The sequence below is a fragment of the Phyllostomus hastatus genome, unplaced genomic scaffold, assembly GCF_019186645.2.
Source record: "Phyllostomus hastatus isolate PE091 unplaced genomic scaffold, TTU_PhHast_1.1 phas_contig_57, whole genome shotgun sequence".
Taxonomy (NCBI): domain Eukaryota; kingdom Metazoa; phylum Chordata; class Mammalia; order Chiroptera; family Phyllostomidae; genus Phyllostomus; species Phyllostomus hastatus.
Window position 1 is genome coordinate 2,284,865 of NW_025333912.1, and position 21,192 is coordinate 2,306,056.

The following is a 21,192-nucleotide window of genomic DNA, read 5'->3' on the forward strand; positions in this document are numbered from 1 at the left end:
AGAGAACATGGTGCCCCAGAGATATAACTGCAGGAAGCACTGAGCCCGAGGCTGAAGGGACAAGGAGAGGAGGCTGGGCTCTCAGAGCCTAGAAGCTTAGAGGAGAGGCCTGGCAGCACTGGGTCTCAGACCTCTGAGGTGGTAAAACTGCCAAGGCTGGTGCTTCTGAGAGGCATGACAAGGCTAGCTCTGAAAGAGTCAAAAAAAATAAAAATAAATTTAAAAAAAAATGCTGGAGCCTGGAACCAACACCCACCACCAGGTTAACTGCTATTGCTTAGGTGGGGCTGCCAGAAACAAGCAGCAAACAGGAAGGAGCAAGCCCTCTCCTCCTCCAGCCCAACAGCCTCCCCACCCAGCACCCAACACTGGCAGAGCCTAATGGGGCACCAGCTGGCAAAGAAGAAACAGAGTTTGCAGAGTCCCACAGGCATAAAGCAGCGGACAGAAGGGTAGGCATGGGGCTAGAGGACAATAGCTGGACAATGCACACGCTACACAGTTACAATGAGAAACTCGTCCCATGTTTAGGTCTCTGGCTCACATCTTAATTCACAATAAACTAAATTGCCTCAAAATATTTCAAATAGGGACAAAGGAAATGACAGAGTAATCCAACATCAGGCTGAGGTCCACCAGAGCCACACTTAGCAGGCTCTCTCCTTACAGCTGAGAGGAGCAATCTAAGAGACTGCTGTTAGTGTCTGAATTGTTCTTACCTATGAAAAATGGGCTCCTTCGAGGCCATGTGCAGGCCTGCTTAAAACAATAAGCTTTTCTAACCCCCGAGCACGACATACTCCCGGAGCACGGTCTGGATGCTTATCAAACAAGTTCCTGGGCCGTTCTCTGAAGTTTCTGGGCAAGTACAAACAACAGAGTCAAATAAATGCCTTTTAAAAGCGAGGCCGTGGAGCACGTACCCTGTCAGTGAGATCCTCGGATCCCCACAGAGTAAACAGTAACATGAGAATATTTATACTAAACAAAACTGTATATCAAGCCTGCGTTGGCTCAGCCAGAGGGAATGATAAATTCCTCTCGGATCCCTCACAGAGTGGTCCTTTGTGGACCACGGACGCCACTTCCAAGACAGGACAAACCAATTACAAGCAAGGCTTTTCATTATGTTGAGGAATGAAAATATTACCCCCCATTTCGTTTTATTTTGCAGTTACATTTTACTTAGCCTGCCCCACTCCCTTAGGTTGGAGCAGTTCTCATTCACTATTGAGTCGGGCCCAAATTCACGTTGGAAACACACGACACCACCCCCAACAAAACCAGTAACAGAAGCCCCTGTCACCCTCGTAGCCTAGCGTTTTGCTTTCCTTGTCCCTCTTCTAAGAAACTAAAAATAAAGTTTCAAGTCGAGTAGAGCAGAAACACTGAAGGGGTGATCACAAGTAAGCTCTCTTTGCCCACATCCATTTGCCTTACTCACAACCCGCACAAGTCATGAGCAAAGTCATCTGGCAGGAGACAGAGGTTAAACGAGCTATGAAGCCACGTTCCATACAATGTCCACTTTGTGGTCCCGTAGAAAAAAATACTGCAGAAACATTGGCAGAAACTGTTGGTTTGCTTCTAAGAGGCCAATATGAGGAAAGGGTACATATGAGTCAGGGTTATTTCTTAAGTTGATTTTGTCAGATTTTCTCAACCTAATTTGATAATCCTTAGTTGTTATTGATCTATCCCAGCTACTTCTGCCAGCTCAGGCATAGAAAATGTTAATGATATGGTGCCTGTCCACGGGTTCAACCTACAGTGACTGACTGCTAGCTCAGATTTTCTGAAGAACTGTGTTGGAGCAACGGAGGAGCGCAGGAGAGAAAGACGATAGAAAAGAGCAGAGAAATTAGAGTATGAATAAGAGGTAAGACGTGATTGTACTCATTTTGAAAGTTCTTTATAACAAAAATAGTAAATTACTGCTTTTTGATCAAAGGCCAAATTTAAGCAGCTCTATTTTAAACCATTAACTAAATCTCCTATGTAGTTCCAAAGTCCATCATAATAGATTAAAAAGGGAAAAACAGGTCTTACATGTTTTTATATTTAATAGATGTAAGAAATTTGCCAAAGCTTTATTTAGAAAGTATGGGCTTAGTGAAATTATCTTATTCAGATGTTTGTTTTTTGTCTTTTTTTAAACTTTTGTGGAATTAATATATACTTTTGAATAATTGTGGTCAAAGACACATAATGTAAAGTTTACCATTTTAACCATTTTTAAATATAAAGTTCATTGTCATTAAGTATTCACACTGTTGTGCAACCATCACCACCATCTCCAGAATATTTTTTACCTTTCAAAATTGAAACCCTGTACCTATTAAATAGATGATCCTGTTTTAAACGGGCCTTGCGCAAAGCCAGAACCCTGGAATGCAGTGAAAGGAACCTGGGAGGCTAATTCAGGTAACTGGCAAATGAATCAAATGCTCTTACAACCCCACACAACTCAGTGTACCATGTGCTTTTACGTCTCATCTGTTGAACACTGATGCCCGTAACTCGAGAATAGATATGGAAAGGGTATTAGCAATATGTTTCCTTTTCACGTTTCAGCTTACAAAGTACTTCCCTCTAGTTCCCTAGAATACAGCCTGTGGTTGAGGCGAGAAATCTTCTCTCTCTTCTATAGGTGATGGAACTATGGCTACAAGTAAGGTCAGAGCAGAGACTGGAACCCAAGGCCGCCAATCCACTGTCCCGTGCTTGTTCCGCGAGGCTCCACGGCCTCCGCCAAAGCCGCAGAAGAACCAGGCGCCACCGTGTCTCCGCTCTCGCAGCTCTCGCCACCACAGCAAGTAAACTTCCTTGTGCCTGAAAACCAAACCTAGTCCAGCATTTCTATATCTTTTAGGTATTTACGTTGACAGCAAAAAGAAAACACCAAAGAAGCATAATTCTGGAATAAAATTAATACAATCAAATTCAAGAGTCAAATGTAAGTGAAACAATATTAAGCTAGATTACTAGATCCTATAAAAATATTTGAGTCCAATCTCTTTTTCATTTTTAATTCCTTAAAATAAATTCCCATTATGTGCTCTTATTTGGAAAGACCATAATCTTTCTTGCTAAACAAAATCAACGAAAAAATTCATTTCTTTGTGCTTTGTGATTAAAAAGTACCTTGTACTAAAGCAATTTAAATACTAAAGATTTACATAAAATTGCCAGATAAAACAAGTGGCTTCTTTCAGTTCATAAGGTGACTACATATTTTAATTTCTTTCAAATAAAATTCTTCCACTGATACTCTTCTCTTTGCTCAAAAGCAATATATTCCCTAAATTTTCAGAGTTTCCATTTAAATTCCAAAAAGGATAAGCCATGCCCAACACCACCATCCCATCTCCCTATATAAACATTAAGAAATTAGAAAAATTGGGTTTTTGGAGTTATTTCTGGAATAAACAACAGGTCTTCCCAAAAGTGGGATGGCAAAAAAAAATCATGCTTTGAAAGAATAATTTTATTTTATAATTCTTTTCACTTTTTAGTCACTTAGTACTTGATTTTTTAAAGTACATGTTAGAAAATGATGACTTGACAAATGAAAATTGAATACAGAACTTGGGAATAAAGACTTCGGGGAAACCAAGGGAATCGAGTCCAGTTTTGGTTTTGCTCACAGTAATTAAAGGTGGTTCAGCAACCATGGCCATATTACCCAGCTGACTCAGGAAGGCTTCTAATGCACCCAAGTGCATAAACTTGATACAGAACATGTTCTTAGGGAGTTTTAATGACGAGAAATATCACAGGGCAATTACGAATGATCTATAAAGACGGGTTATTGAACAAAGAATGTTTCTAATTTTCCAGTATGAAGCTAAAACCAAGCTTTTTGTATCTTCCCCTCATCTTCAATGGCCAAAAATTAATTTTGTAATGGTTGATGTTCTTCCTTAAAATGTCCATGAATCCTTAAACTGGATCACATGAAAACACCTCCCCGTATCTTCCAGAATTCTCCAATACTTCCCTTTATAGCATATTCAGCACAGTTCTTGCACTCTTGGGGTGTAAATCCAATCAATGCTCTCCCTACAGTACCAATTCCTTGATCACCCGCCAACTTTTTAACTTGAGCTTCTATGTAATGAGGAGATACATAAGAAAAGCGGTTGCCAAGGACACTGTAAGCCATGTATCGTGAATCTTCTGAGGTTTCTGTAGCTTCTTGGTCTTCAAAATTCTCTACATTGCACGCTATCTCAATTTTCCCTTCATGGGGAAAAGCCATCGCTTGGACGCCCTTCAGTCCATTTGCATTGGAGCCCCGAATGGCACTGGCAATCTCTTTTCCCAAAGCCAAGTCTTGAGAGTCTATGGTGACATTGCAGTTCATCACATATGGGCTGGCGCCGATGCCTAAATCATTGAAAATGTTAATCAACCAAAGCAAAAAACTCCTTCTGAATTTCTATTCTTTAGCCAATTTTAATCTAAGGAGCTAGCTTTACTTGGTTTTATTTTAAAATAATACAGATGCATCTCATTATCAACTCCAGAATTTCATAAAGGTTTTATATATGAGGTCTGTCCAGAAGGTATCCAGCCATGTAATATGAAAAATAGAGATATTTATTGAAAAAAATACAGGATACAAGAAACACTGTATATAGGACAATGCTGCCTCAGTCCCCTTCAAAGTAGGCACCTTGGGACCTCACACAGTTCTCCCATTTTCCATCAGCTGCCCCTTCATAGTATCCTGAATCTCACTGGCAGTCTAAAATCTTTCCCCCTTCAAAGGTGATCTTAGTTCTGGGAAAAGTCAGAAGTCACAGGGTGCCAAATCTGGACTGTAGGGAGACTGCGTCACCTGGGTGGTTTGATGTTTCACCAAAAAACTCTGCACGAGATGGGATGCATGAGTGGGCACACTGTCATGATGAAGCTGCCAGTCACTGCCTGCTTATAGTTTCGGCCTTCTGAATCATCTGAATAGTTTCCACAAAGGAGTGTTCAAACTGAACACAAAATCTGATGCAAATTCATTGTAATACTCACTCAGTCATTTTGAATGCAACAACCACACACTATACATGCTCACTCAACAGCGTCTACTGCCCCCACTGACTAGTACAGCGAAGTCATCATTGTTCACGCATGCACATTCCAGTCCACTCGCCTTGGCTGCCAGGCTACATCGATGTCACACAGATTGTTCTCATCATATTAACAATGGTTGTACTTTTTCCGGACAGACTTCGTATATGTATATATGTTTTATAATAGAGTTACTTGAGCTACAAGCAGAAACTTTTATCTACTCTGAAAGTATCTGAAGGTTGTTTTTTCCTACAATAATTGAGAAGATTCAGACTTTCCAAAATAGAAACAGAAAAAGGAAAGCACACTTTAGTATTAAATATCAACAGCAGCAAAAAGCCTTGGCCTTTCACTCATTTCCAAGGATTATCTCCACAAGAGTTGGAATTCAGCATCAGGCGTAAGGGTGTAGAAAACAGGAATAAATCCCACTCTGTAGCCATCCCTTCCTCTCCAAACACACACCTGTTATCACTGAGTTAGGTTAACACCCAATTCAAATAAATCTCAACAAGAGTCTTGGATAGGGACGGAGGTCACTAAAGAGTGACAAACAGTCTTGAAACTGGGGAGGGAGAAGACCTCTGCGCCTCGTGAGAATGTGGGCTTGGCGGGGTCTGGAGCACTGTGCGAACCATCTTTGGCCTGCCCTGCCGGAGGCACCTCTTTCTATCACCCCAGCTTCTCCAGGGCCTGGGGCTGCCGATGCCACTGAAAGCCCTGTTACTTTAGAGCCCAGGGGCAAATGTCCTTCTTTTTCTTGCCTCAAAAGTGGTGCAGCTCATGTTACATAAATAGCCCTGCTCTAATTATAGTTTATATTATAAGATGAACAACTTGGTTAAATTAGCATTGGTATAAAAAGCTTAGGTTTGCAGTTTCTTCATTTTGGGGCAACCTTCCATTTCTGAAAGCAAAGTTGATTAGGGATTGATGGGAGACAAAAGGCTGACCTCATCTTCAGCATATGACAATTCCTTCACTGCTATTTCAACATTATGTTACTGTCATAGCTTTTTCTTGCTACTTTCAAGCTTATTGCTCATGATGTCAGTATCCTTCTGGGTTCACTTTCGCCTAGACAGCCGTGGTTTTGGGGGCTTTGCTGCCTTAGCCTAGGCACTCTCATACTAATAGATGTTTTACAGAAAATCAGCACATGAAAATCACATTTCATTTGTTCCCACACATGTACACATAATGAAACATTTCAACTCCCGAGGCTGGGCCTCTTTCTACTGGGAATTCTGCAGAAATGAATCAGATTACAGTATTTCTCCATAATGCTGATTTCATAAAAATTAAATTTCCTAACAGTCAATACATCTCTATCTCATAATCTCATACACCAATCACTTACTCTAAATATCTTTGAGAAGTGTATCAGTTTTAACATTTCACAGAGTACATTGGAAAACAATTTTTTGTCAATGCTAATGTCATTCATTAATGGAAAACATCCAAGCATGGTTTTTCTCTCTCCTGCACCCCTCAACAGGTAATGTTACAAATAGTCCCATTTCCTCAAATCTGAATACATACGCTATTCTGATTCCAAAAGTGACCTCATCTTTGCCATCACTCCAACAATCTCACTCATGTTTTGCTGAAGAGCATGAACGTATACTGGGTTACAGTAAGCACAACTATTCAAAATACATAGTGGGCCTGTTGCTATTTTAGAACTTTGATATGCCCAATCAAGACTCAGATATTCACATGCAATCTGTCGGCTTGAGGGGGCAAACCACACGGACCCAAGGCTCTTCCTCCCCGCACTACAACGCCATCGCCCACTCCAACCCTACAGCCACAGGGCGCTTCCTGAACCCCACACCCAGCACACTCGGAGGCACCTTTGACCACACGCACAGTAACTGTCCCTTTTTTAGTAGGATTTCCAAAGGTGATCATTCTTGTTAGTAAATGAATGCACTGCCTAAGTTAAATTATTGAAGATGGACAAAGTTTAGATCTTAAGCCCAGAGCACAAGAGTCTGATAAAGGATACACTTGTCCCAACACTGATGTGCTTAATTTTAAAAATAACCCTATTTTTAAAATGCCTTCAAAAGCATACTTAAAAGTTAATTTTTTTAGAAAAATAAAATTAAACATCAGAAGTAACTTTTCTCTTTTAAATAAAATAAGAGAAATTAATTAATTAAAATTAACACAGAATGATTTTTCATGTATACCATTGCTATATGTATTTTAATTCTATCAAACTTTAATTACACAAATTTAATTTGTTTCATTGCTATATCTTATGTGAGCAGTGAATAGACAGAAACGACCAATAAATCTGAGAAGTTTTCTGACCTAATCAGGCAGTAGTTTCCTTCCAGAGGGATTATGAGGCCACGACCCATTTCTCCCTTGGAAGGAAGGGCAGGAGGGAGGCAAGGTGGGAGGGAGGGAGGGAGGAAGCAAGTAAAGGAGGAAAAGAAAACTACTTTCTACCCAAAGGCATGCCTCCCCAACTTCCCCCATTTGCTCTGCCCCAGTCCCGCACCAGGATGTGGGTCCAAGTCTAATGAATCAGACTCTGCATTCAAACCCAGTAGTTGCGTTGACCTTATTCAAATGCTGAATTTGATTCTTTATGCTAATTTAAACTTAGCAAAAATTTTTAAATAAGGAAGATAATTAATCCCAGCAAATTGTATTTCTAGGTAAATGTCGTATAATTAAAGTAATTCCATTTTTTGCTTTAAAATCAGAAACCTGATGTGAAGGTTTGTTTCTCAGTTTGCGGTTCCGTCCGCTCCCGCCGCCTGCAGGTTGGCACTCGCTGCTCCAGCGGCAGCATCTCCTCCTCTCTGCAAAACTCAAATGCCAATTTTATTCCCACGCAACTGTCACAACGCCCTGAAGCAAGCTAAAAACAAGGAAAAAATCTTTGGTATGATATCACTTTCCATGTGCTCTTTAATGAAAAATTTATCATTCTAAATATTGGTGTTTACTCCTCGTTAAACACTTTTTTTATCAAAAAGAAAAAGAAACTGAGATCCAGTTCCTATTATTTCACAGGGAAATACAACAGGCCTGATGTTTTCCTAACAATGCTGCTATTTTCTTGTATGGAAACACGGTATTTATCGTATACTGTACACTGGTGACTCAGATATTGTAGAGACCTTATGGTGAACTGATATAGATGTAAACTCTTTATGCCAGATTGTTTAAGCAGGAAAAAAAATGCACTTAATTAACATCTGATGTGTAGCTTTTGCAAACACAAATGCAATATTTGTGTTTGAGCACTGGCAGTAATGACTGTGAACTATGCTATTAATGTCTGGTTTAAAGATGCTTGTGGTAGGACCACGTCTGGAATAACACAAATAAAAAACTGCATTCAGACAAAACAATAGTGAAGAGCCCATTAGAACAATGAAAAAACAGCACTCAGAAGAAACACATGTCCTTTTTTTCCCTTTAGGTCAAAATTATTCTCAAAAATAGTTCCAAGTACCATCATCTTCAATCAATTAAATGTGAAGCAATTCTATATATTTTCCTCCATAGAAAGAGTCTCATTTCAGCAGGTCAGAAGCTGCTTAGGGATGTCTTTAGAAATTCTGCTTGTTATACTAAGCTCTTCTTTGGTGGCTATATTAAAAAACACATGAGCAGAGAGCTGAGGTGGGGTTTTGGTGTATCTGGCATTTTTATATCTGATGAGAGAACTTCGAATTTGTGGATTACATTATGGTTTGAATAACTAGAGAGATTCTTGTGGACCAATGTGCAACTCCCTCACTAAATGTGTTTTTACTGAAAACCCGCTGAGTGTCAGGAACCATGCAGGTTGCTGGGTATAAAAACATGAAGAAGGTTAAAATAAGATACAACCTAGCTTACAAGTGGTCTTTGCTTCAGAGTAACAAAGTCAGCAAGGAATCAGACTTGGAAGTCAGGCTCAAAAATATAGTTATTACACCAAAAGCAATTAGTCATCATTATATATTGGTACTTTAAATTCTTTTTAGAACATGTGCTAAAAAGAAACCACAGCTGAACAGGACATTTGATGACTAAAGTCGTAAAACTCAAACAAAATTGCTAAGTCCCACGCTCCCGTGGCAGGAAGAATGCAGGACTCCTCCATGCACGCGGCCAGGTCTACAGGGAAGAAAGTTAAGCAAGAACCATGCGGCCCAGCGCTGGGAGTGGCACCCAGCGATCTGAACTCAGGTTCCACCTCTTCGGGACATTGCCTTGGCTCAGCTGTTCTGCCAAATGGCTATGATGTTTTCTTGCCCTGCAAGAAATTACGAGTCTCCATTTCTCAACTTTGAAAATCCTTCAGAACGGCTCTAATTTATTGAGAGGAAATTGCCTAAGTAGGTACACACTAACATTGCCATGGAATGAAGCCAGCCCAGGGGAAGGAAGCCTCAGATAACTTGCCTGCTCCCACATTTTCCGTAGTAGAACAGTGTCCCTCACTAGTTCAGCGCCTTGGTCCTTCGTGTGTCCTTTACAGGTTACATATTTAATTACACGTTGAGACTTTCACTTCCCATCATCCCAATGGGATTTACCATCAAACAGAAAATTATGAAAGTAAGTTCCTTAAAACTTAAAAGACTCATTCTAGAACAGGCTATTATTTTTCAAAGACTAAATAAGAGTTTTGATGTGGAGTAAATTGTATTATTCAATGTCAGGAAAAGTGCCTGATGATGCTGTACTTCTTATTTACAGAGAGAGAAGTAGTAGGGGGCAGCTCTCAGTAACCCATTTATTTAAGTAACTAAACAGAAGTCCCTGATTCCAAGATGTACCAATTACCTCCATCTATGATTCCTAAAGCACCATATGAAACTGTGTAGTTCAAAGAACTGTCCCTGTATTTTTAAACAATGATGCATATAGTATATGCAGACCATTCACATAACATATCAGCCAGCAGTGTTTAAATTATCCCATAAATGTTTAGGGTTTTTAAATATATATGTATAAAGTATTTATTTATAGGTCTAAAAGTATCAACTATTACCGCTTTGCCCTAATTTATGTTCCCCACGAGCTGGCCAACTACAACTTTTAAAAGGAATTTGGTTTAAAAGATTTTGTCTGTTTGGCACTGACTGAGAGTGTTAGTCATTTCTGAGCTCACTTTTTTTTTCTCTTCTGTTTATAATATTCGTAGGGAACTTCAAAACAGAAACCTGTTCCCCTATAAATCTGCTTCCTCTCGGGCACTGTGGAGATTAATTTGTCACTGGAAAGTCAGCTGGAAGTGTCCAGTTGATAGCACCAATCGTTTCTATTTAATTTTTTTCTTGGGAAAAGAAATAAACAGCAACAATGTGCTGAGGCTTTTCTGTTTTGATGGGAGAAGTGGAAAAACTTGTTGAGAAACACTGATATAACTTTAAAAAAGTTAGAAAAATAGAAAGCCATTAAATTTTAAAATAAGGGAATTCACCATTGTTGGAAACTAAGTGCATTAAAAAATTAGATGACTAACATTTATATCCTAACGACAGAGGTGTTTGTTATAAATTCTACCTCAAGAGATAGTACTTTAAAAATGAAAGCATTTTAAGGGAGAATTTGGACAAGTAAGGCAACCTAAGATTTGGGGTGATCACATACCTTAAACTTGAATTCCAATCCAGTTAGTGAAATACTAGAAACAAATTGTTTATCCACATCCCTTAGTCACTATTCCACCTTGAAACATTTCGTTTTTCTGCTATTAGCACCTGTTTTGAGCCTATTAGATGAAGGGCCTCTGGACGAACATATGCCTAACCTTAGGAACTCTTAATTACATTTTTATGGGTTTTGCACAAACTAAGGCTCCTACCACTTGTCAGGAGATACTGTCCAAAAAGACACATGCAGAAATAGCAGCTATGCTTTTTTCTTCTCATCTTAAATCTCCCATGGATTTCAGTCTGAACAAATACATAGAAACACAGCTTTTATCAAACTGACCACTGATAAACATTGATAATTGTTCTTCCTGAGCCCTGGCCAGGGTCGCTCCATGACTTGAGCACCAGCCAGGTGCCCAGTTAGGGGTGCATGAGAGGCAAATGGTCGATGTTTCTCTCACACATCAATATTTCTCTCCCTCTCTTTCTCCTTCCCTTCCCCTCTCTCTAAAAATAAATAAATGGAATCTTTAAAACAATAACTACCCTTCTTCATGAAAGATAATAGACAATCACAAGCTCAATTTAGAGAAACCATGAAAATATGTTGGAAGCATTACAAAATTTAAAATGTTTTTCTTATAAATATATGAGAGCAATAAAATATATGCATATGCATTTTACAACATTGAGATAATACTGTTCGTACTACTTTATGTTCTTTGGCCTTGACCCTGGCTCCTCCCTCTGCCTGAAAGGCTTGTCCGCATCTGCACATGGCTAATGGCCTCCACTCCCTGCCTGGGCTCCAAAGCTGCCGCCACCGTCACCGTGAGGCCTGCCTGCTTCAGATTACACCATTTCAAATCTCAGCTCGCCCTGTCCCAGAAGTCATGATTTTTTTTTTTTGGCTATAGCACTTATCATTTTCTAACATGCTATGTAATTTATTATTTATTAAATTTATTGTTTATTGTCTATCTCCTCACCCCCCTGCCCAGTGGAATATAAATTCTTTGAGGACATATAAATTCTATTTTGCCTACTGATCATAATGCCTAGTGCATACTGAGTGCTTAACAAATATTTGTTGCATTAATTAACTACAAATTCTCTCTACACTGTATCATATTTTCCATGTCTCCAACAACTCTTCCACAATACCATGCTTAATTGCTTGCATAACCATCTTTCGTTTAGGTTTATTTAATCATTCTCAACTATTGAACATCTATAATGTTTCCAGTATTTGCTATTGTAAGTCATGCTCTGATAAATATACTTGTACATAAGTACATGTGCCTTTTGTTATTTCTTTAGGATTTATCACTAGAAATGGAACCTCTGTCAGAAGGCTATATATGTTTTTAGAGCTTTTGGTGCATATCACCAACTCACTTCTAAAGGCTTTAAGCCAACTGACAGTACCATTAGCAGTAAGAATGCCTGTAACTACATCTTTACCTGTCTCAAATATTGCCTTTAAAAGTCCATCTTTAAACATTTTTGTGCCAGTTTTGAAGATTTGGTCTTTAACTCAAATACACTTTTTATATAAGGTTCAAGTTCTTCTCAAACACCAACCCATTCATTCTCACAGCACTGTAACAATGAGAAGTGGGTTTTTTGGGGGGCTTGCCTCACCTAATGCTAAAGCCAGCTCTGCCGTAATCTAACACCAGGATCCCCATTTCTAATTCCTGTCCACTGACCGATCTCAGTCACCGGGCACTGCGCTGGCTGGGTCTGTGGTATAATCCCTTCGGTCTTCAGTGAGGCTCTAATTAGAAACCAGGAACTAGATTTCTGAGAATTTAGTCACAAAACTTAGACTTCTACACTTGTGAGACAAATCATGGGAAAATACGTTAGGTTCAAATTGGCAGGGAGCAATCAGTTTCTTCCTTTTTTCCATAACTACATACTGAGACACCCTTATAATCACTTTTTTAAATACCTCCTCTCTGCAGAGGAGAAAAAGATGGGCCTTTAGTACTGCGTTCGGCACTTAGCAGACATTATTTCAATTTCACACTCTCATGAGGGAGGTACGACTACTATGTCCGTTTCATAGATATGGGAACTGAGGCTTGAAATTAAGGAACTTAATGGTCACACAGCCAATAAACAGGAAGGCCAGGATTCAAGCACAGCCTCAAAGCCTGTGATTTTTTTCCAGGGCTCTCCTCTACTCAATTATAGACACCATTTGTTTGAAGGCAGATTCTGTAGCAGGGGTTAGTGACTGAAGGCTTTGGTGCAACTGCAGCCAAGCTGTGCTGTGAGGAAAGGTGTTTCTTATGCCTGCCCACCTCTTGGGTATCCAGTATTTTTGTCACTGCTAAGGTATTAACTTACTAACTGACTACCAAAACATTACTGAACATGGCTGAAGTTGCAACGCCTGCAGAAGATACTTGAGAACGAAAGAATGAAAGCTCAAATAAATGGCACCAGGGTGGTGAAGGGCTGGCAGCGGGGCTGGAGCTTTGGGGAGGGGTGCTGCTGCCTGCTCCTATGGTGAGCCCCCCACACAGGGGAGGCTGGAGTAGCAGAGAGGCTGGAACTGATGAGATCCAGGGGAAGGGAGACCATTCTGGGTGTGTGTTCCCTCTGTTCTAGAAGCCTGCTGTCTAGAGAAGCTTTTCCCCAGCTGCCTGTAGAACTAATTTCCAGCTATATGTATCAACTTGACCACACTGGTCAAGTTCTGAGCAACTTTCCTACCAGCTAAAAGTGACCTCTACCCCTCAAGTGTCCCCACCACACCCCAGATACAAGCTCACACCTGGCACAGCAGCAGGCCTCTGGGATTCTACCCCAGGGTCGGGAATTACAGCCACTCTTATCATCAACGTCTGTGCTGCAAGGCTCATTGTGTATCTTGAATATCACTCTGCAAGAGACTTTCACTGAATATCTGAGAAGGGCTTCTAACCTCTCTGGTCAGCTTATGAAATCCTAGGGGAGAGTAAGAGCTGAGAGAGAGCCTCACTCAATTCGCTACGGAGTCCCAGCTGTAACCTACATTATACAGGAAGGTTCAAATTAAAGGGATCTCAGGATTCTATTATCAAGTTTAAAAACAAAAGCAGAACAAAACGACACTGAGAACCTGTTAAACCACATCTCCGGGCAGGCGTGGCTCCCAGGTCAGGCTCCAGAGCACTGAAATCCCTCCTTGTGAACCAGCCCAGCTGCTTCCTTCTCTGGACGAGCGTGCGCTTCCCGGGCAGGTCAGCCTCCCCAAAGAGAAACACACTGCTGCCCGGAACGTGCAGGACCAGACTCTCGGCGAGGCCTGTGGGTAGTGGGAGATTTTACAAAGTTACATTAACATCATCCCAGTAGGAGAAAATAAAGCACATAACTTTTTTATCATGGTAAATATAGTTAACACAAAATTTACCATTTTAAAAATTCTAAGGGTAAAATTCAGTGGCATTAAGTACGTTCCCATCATTGCGTTACCACTGAAGCATATAATTCATACTCAGTTTATGCATCAAGGTTTGAGCATAATTTATTTTCCCGTGAAGTTAGTCTCATAATAAAAGTTTGTCTTTGTACAAGGATGCTTAGAATTTCTAAGCCATTACAAATCTAATTTCACAAGGGAAATTACAAATACCTACCTGAAATGTTATTTCCTTGAGTATAAAGACTGTAGTGTAGTGTCTCTATTTCTAAATATAAATTAGATTTTGGTTGTCTTTTTATGGTATGAGAATAATGAAAAATAATTTTCTTGCTTCATTAGAGAACAAAAATTAAGCGTGATTCCTTCCATCATGAGTTTGTAGGGAAGAGATAATGGAAGAGGAGTATCGTTAAAATATACACGGATTTCTGGTAAGCAGGGACGTACAGGTCCAGGGAGGTGCTTTAGACTTTTCAGAAGTCAGAACAGTGCAGGAGGCTTGCGGAGGGGAGATACAGTTAGCACGGACTGAGTGCGTTGTGCTAGGCGCTCTCCCTAGTTCATCTGCTCTTCACCTCTCCATCTATTCTGTGGGTTAGTTTCTTTTCTTTCTTTTTCCTTTACTTCCTTTCCTTTTCTATTTCTCTCTTTATCTTCCTCTTTTTCCCTTTGGTTTTACTGAAGTATTTGAAAGCAGTTTCCGAAACCAGTGAATGGGAGGAAAAGGAGTGTCAGGGTAGGGGAACAGGTTTAGATATAAAGAGACAGAAATAATGAACAAAATAAAGTAACAAACAAAACAGAACCACAGGCAAGGAAACATGGAACAGACTGAGAGTGACCAGAGGGGACGGGGATGATGGGGGAAAAAAGGGGAAGGGACTGGATGAAGAACATGTATGAATGACCCAGGGACATGGACAACAGTGTAGGGATTGAGTGGGGGGTGGGATGGGCTGAGGAGGGCAAAAGGGGGAAATTGGGACAGCTGTAATAGAATAACAATTTAAAAATGATTCAATAATAAAAAAAGAAAGAAAACAAGCCCTGGTTGGCGTAGCTCAGTGGATTGAGCGCGGGCTGGGAACCAAAGTGTCCCAGGTTCGATTCCCAGCCAGGGTACATGCCTGGGTTGCAGGCCATAAGCCCCAGCAACCGCACATTGATGTTTTATTCTCTCTCTCTCTCTCTCTCTCTCTCTCTCTCTCTCTCCCTTCCTTCCCTCTCTAAAAATAAATAAATAAAATCTTAAAAAAAATTTTTTTTAAAAGATTAAAAAAAAAGAAAACAATTAATGAACCGTGTGAACCATATGCAGATCCAGATTTATATAAACCCATCATAGAAAGACATTTGCCTGGATTATACACTGGGTATTACATGGTACCAAAGAATTAGCATTTAATTCATGTAATTCTATGCCTCAGATTTAGTCAGAAGAATACTTACTAGCAAGCTATTTTATTTGTGATATAAATTCCATATTCAAAAAGGCTTGTTTCAATTTTATCATTTTATTTTCACAATTAATCTATGCAGCAATCATTCCATGTAATTTCAAATGCTCACATCATGCAAATAAATAGGCCTTTTAAAGAAGATAAAAATTCTGAGTACTTCAAGCTCAGGCCTGTGAGAAACAAACATTATTTAAAGCAACAGCTCTGTGTTCATTTCCTATGAAGGTATGTCTCCCTCCTACAGTGGAGCCAAGCATTTCCCGAGCAGGGACTTGGTGCATTTTCAACGATTACCAAGAAACTAGAACTACTGAACTAATCCTTGCTTTATAACTGTGCTTTCCCTCCACTGACAGTCATTTCTTCCTCTCTTGTGTTTGTGTAGTATTTTACAGCTTTTATTGGCTATAACATCAAATCTAATCTATTTAGATTACATAGTTAATCACGCACTTCTGTTTCTCCATCTAGGCTTCAAGCTCCCTGAACAATTAAGGTTTGTTAAGTTGAATGAATTGAGTTTGGTTCCTGAGCATTTTGCAGATGTTGGGCTCCGCAAACCTGGAACAGCAGTGCCTCCAAAACCTACAAGTGAGAGTAAGGAGGTCACTCCGCTGACAAAAAGGGGCCCGGGTTTAACACCAGTGGGCGTACAATGTACCTTGGTGAGGAACCATGGGATCAGTCTTCCACCATGTTCATTGTGTTTTGTGAGCTGTCCTCAGAACAGAAAGCCCATCCACAGCCGTCAAAGCCACCTGTATCGGTGGCTACCTGAGCCAGTCGGTACTGTCAGATAGGACAAGCATCTGAATTATCTTGTGCTGGAAGAGTATAATGCTCTATGCCACCTTGAAATAGGCAAAGCAGAACTCTGCAGCTTCCTAAATTGTTTTTTATTAAAAGAATAATACTTTTTAGTTTTTCTTCTATTTTTGACAAGTTTTCCCAACCACTATTAGTAATAGTCCTGGTCTTCCCATTTTCACTAGACTTAGTCTGAAAAGGCTGATTCGATAACAGTATTTTTAAAATATATTTTAACTTTCATGATTGGCTGACCTTATTTACTAAACAATGATTTAGCTATTTCTATACAGGTATATTTATCATTTTCTGTCAGCGTTAGACTCTTCTATGAGTTTGATTATTCCTCTTTGCAAAAGGAGGATCAAAGCAATGAGACATTTTTTTGTGTGATAAGAAGTTTAAGCTTCATATTTTTAACTAAATGTTTTTCTCTGAGCCTATAACAGACATAGATGTGACCACAACAGAGTATTTTGTTGAGGATATACAATAAAGTAGTCTGCGAAGACAGTATTTAAGAACCTGCCTCCCACTAACACACTTCATGTCTATAGTGGTATTGAATATCCTTTTCCCTTCTGCTTTTGTTCTTGTAGGAGCAATTTAGGACTACTGGTGTGAATGGAGTTGAAATTTAGCTGTTAAACAGAATTGCATTTCAGCAGCTCAAGAAACATAACTGGTAAGGTAATTTTTGTTACATTTTTCCATGATAGCCAAAATGCACAACTAGGAAAAAACCTCAAACCTGTCATTCCCTTTTCTCTACAACAGATAAATTGTCTTTCCTCTTGCCCACGTACAGTATAAATGTATGGCTTATTTATTTTAAAGCAGAACTCTAATTAAATACCCCAAAGAATATCAGATCTTTTCATAATTACATAGCAATCAAAAGAGTATTTTCAAACCCATCACCTCATACTCAATAAGAAGTAGAGGTAAAAAAGCACAGAATTTAAAAATTAAACTGGGTGCTAGACTTGAAATCTTACAAGCATCCTCTAGTTTTAGTACAGCTCTCTTAATATAGCCAAGATTTGTGTTTACTTGATTTTTTTATTTAGTATTTTTTAATGAGAAGAGGGAAAAAAAAGATTCTCTACCAGAAGTCACAAAAATTTCTCAGATGGTAAAACAGATAGCCCTAAAAGTTTTTGCCTAAATTCATACATATCCCTAAAATAAAGCTGGCCGATTAATCTTGCTACAGTACTTTGAAAAAGAAGACATGTGAAAATACAGTACAGTACTGTGATGCTGTACTGCCTCTAATTAAGTGCAGACTGGGAAAAATTTATTCTTAGTTTAGTCTATGGAAGGGGGGTGGAAATCTCTCTTTGCAATTCAAAATTATTTTAAAGATAGAGCATTTCTTTTCCAATGTCTTCATTAAACAGAGTTGTTAAGAATTGTCTCCCAACCATCTCCAAAGAGCAAAAAGCTACCCAGTATTCACCCCATATGCTCGGCTTTGAAGTGTGAAGCTGTGACCATCCCTCTAGTCTCTTAAGCCACCATCAAAGCCATCTCATTACGCCCAGCACTGCGAGTTAGAGCACCGGGCCCTAACCGCTCCAACACAAACACTGCATTAACAAAGCGACCGCAATATTCCTCCCCCACATGGCTAGAACTTGAAGAAATTTTTACCATATGTACTCATGCACGAGATACGAAAATTTATTGTGCTAGAACATCGAGAAGTACATTAAACATGCTGACTAGAACTGGATGTTATTCTAAGGGACTGAAAAAAAAAATAAAATGCAGCTGATCTTTATGAAGAAAGAACAGAAATGTTAGGCTGAAAAACAAGATCAAGTACACTTCCTAAATTGCATTTCTACTGACACGTTCTGTGGCCTGTTCTTTCTTGAGGTAGCAGAAAACAGTTTAAGGGGGGGAGCCAAACCCTACAGCACATCACTGGATGCTACTCTTTACTTTGTCATGTTTCACTTCTAAAAGACAAATAAGCTTACGAATGATATGCTCACAAAAGCATCTATGATTCAAAAATAACAGGACTTGCTAAAAAAGAGAAATTTCATTTTTGTCACTGAGTTGTCAATTTATCATCAGCATAGTGGTGAAAAATAAAATGCAAAGAAAAAACGTGTTACATATTATGAAAACAAGGTCAAGAGGAAATGAGGATAAGCACTAGATTAATTTTCATGTAAAATTAATCTCTAAAAATTAGTTTCAAATACTTGTATGTAATAATTTCATTCCTTTCTTTTGGCTCTAGGGAAATTCTTGCATTTGTGCCCAAGAAAGATTATTCAAGAATGTTCACTGCTGCATTATTTGTAGGAAGAAAAAGGAGAAACTACTAAACGTCCACAAATAGGGAACTACAGAAAATATAATATACTCAGACTATGATAACTCCACGGCAGTCAAAAGAAATGAACTAGAACTAGATGCACTACCATGCAGAGATTTCCAAGATATCTTGCTGAATCAAAAAGTGCTAGTATTACAACATTTATATTATGAACGCATACAAGTAATACACTGGATTTATCAACATAAACATATTTTGGGTTGGCCAAAAAGTCTGTATGGTTTTTTCCATAAAAGACACATTTTTCATTTTCACCAATAACTGTATTGATTTGTACATTTTGAGTATATCAGGTATCTCCTGCATGGTAGAACATTGATTGTTCTCAACTAATGTCTCAATCAGATCACTGTCAATTTCAACTGGTTTACCCAACAATGGAGCATCATCCAGCAAGAAATCTCCAGCACAAAACTTCACAAACCACTTCTGACACGTTCAATCACTCAGAACATATTTTATTCCATCTACAATATTAAATGGCTACACAGAAATTCACCAATTTTGATAAGGTTTTTTAAATGCTCACTGATATGATAGCTGTCACAATGCAATCTAACAAAATTGTTTTGAATGAAGTCAAAGACAACTAAGTGCTACTAGAGCCATCTTACAGAAAAAAAAGAAATGAAATCTTTGGCCAACCCAATACATATAAATAAAATCGTGGGGAAAATTTTAAATTCGGTATGAACCTACTACACTCATACCATAACTTGGCATGGGTTGGTTCAGGAAACCATTGAATGGGGAAATAGTACAGGTGAACTTTATCCTCTCCTGTAATACTTGAAATTAAAGAAAGAGAGAGAGAGAATTAATAAAAATTCCAGGCCAGGTGTAATAAATAAACAATTGTGAGAATTCTTTGTTCTACTGCTGTCTTGATTGAAAACTATGAGTAAGTTTCTCAAGCAAAATATAACCAAAGACACTGAAATAGAGGACAGACCGACAGTGACCAGAGGGGAGAGAAGAGGGAATTTCAGGGGAGAATGGGAAGGGTTTACAGGAACAAATTTAAAGGACACACGGACAAAAACTAGGGGGAGGGTGGTAATGGGAGTGAAGTGGGGAGGGTTGGGTGGGTGGGCTGGAATGGGAGTAAAAGGGAGAAAACTGTACTTACACAATGATTAAAATAAAATTTTAAAAAAGAAAACTATGAGTAAGTTTCTTAATGTTTCTATGTCTAGTTTCCAGCTACAGAAGGAAAAAATTCACCTACCCTCTCTCCTCATATAAATATTAGAATTAAGTGCCCCCAAATTCTTAATATACCATGTACTTTCATAGAGATATAGGAATCTATGAAAATGTATGATAATTAATAATTTGGGGCATATCATATATATAATATATTCATAACATTTATATATGTATAATCTTCATATCCAATACTCCTAGAATCTTGTTATTTCCTTTATGAGGTCTGCCTGAAGAAAGTCCAACCATTGTTAATATAATGAGAATGGTTTACACGACATCAATGTAACCTGGGAGCCAAGGAGAGTGGACTAGGATGCACATGTGTGAACAGTGATGACTTCACTGTACTAGTCAGTGAGGGTGGTTGGCATCATTGAGTGAGCGTGTGTACTATGGCCATCGCTTTCAAAATGACTGAGTAGAGCAATGAATCTGCATTAAATTTTACACTAAGCTTAAACATTCCCCTATGGAAACTATTCAGGTTATCTAGAAGGCTGCAGCTATGGGCAACTGGTGACTGGCAGCTTCATCACAACAATACACCCACTCACACATCACATCTCGTGCAGTTTTTTGGCAAAACATCAAATGACCCAGGTGACTTGGCCCCTCTATTGTCCAGATTTGGCACCCTGCAACTTCTGGCTTTTCTCAAAACTAAAATCACCTTTGAAAGGGAAGAGATTTCAGACCATCAATGAGATTGGACTCAGGAAAATTAAATACAGGATAAGTGATGGCAATTGGAAAAACTGTGTGAAGTCCCAAGGTGCCTAGTTTGAAGGAGACTGAGGTGTCATTGTCCTGCATACAATTTTTTTGTATCTTATATCTTCTTCAATGAATGTCTCTAGACTTCAAGATGGTGGCTTAGGTAGACATGGCTTGCCTCTTCACACAACCACAATAAAACTATAACTAAAATATAAAACAATCATCACTCAGAACTGATAGAAATTGAGTTGAATGGAAGTCTGACAACTATGGAATTAAAGAAACCACATCCATTCAGACTGGTAGGAAAGACACAGATACAGAAGAGATTGGTCCCACATCCATGTTGGTGTATAAAAATTCAGGAGGGATATATCAGGAGCAAGGAGACCCAGTCCCATATCAGGACCCCAGTCCAGGGTTCCAGTGCCAGGAAAATAAGTCCCCCCAACTTCTGGCTGCAAAAACCAGTGGGGATTAGGTTGGTGGTAGAAACTTATGGAGTCCCAAGCAGTTCCTCTTAAATAACCC

The 21,192-nt window shown here is 39.1% G+C and overlaps 1 protein-coding gene across 7 annotated transcripts in view; it reads right to left on the minus strand.

The window, feature by feature from the left end:
- The window catches only part of FTCDNL1 (formiminotransferase cyclodeaminase N-terminal like), a 90,889-nt gene that overhangs the window by 50,458 nt on the left and 19,239 nt on the right, over positions 1-21,192 (minus strand). For 4 of the 7 annotated variants that reach the window (XM_045847616.1, XM_045847619.1, XM_045847617.1 and 1 more), the window contains 2 exons: positions 13,807-13,992; positions 3,018-4,389 (listed from right to left, as the gene is read on the minus strand). In XM_045847616.1, the coding sequence (XP_045703572.1) occupies positions 3,953-4,389; positions 13,807-13,992 (623 nt within the window). In that variant the 3' untranslated portion in view covers positions 3,018-3,952. Of the gene's footprint in view, positions 1-3,015; positions 4,390-7,800; positions 7,955-13,806; positions 13,993-21,192 lie in introns of those variants that run through there. The other 3 variants (XR_006786702.1, XM_045847621.1, XM_045847622.1) reach the window with 3 other exon arrangements.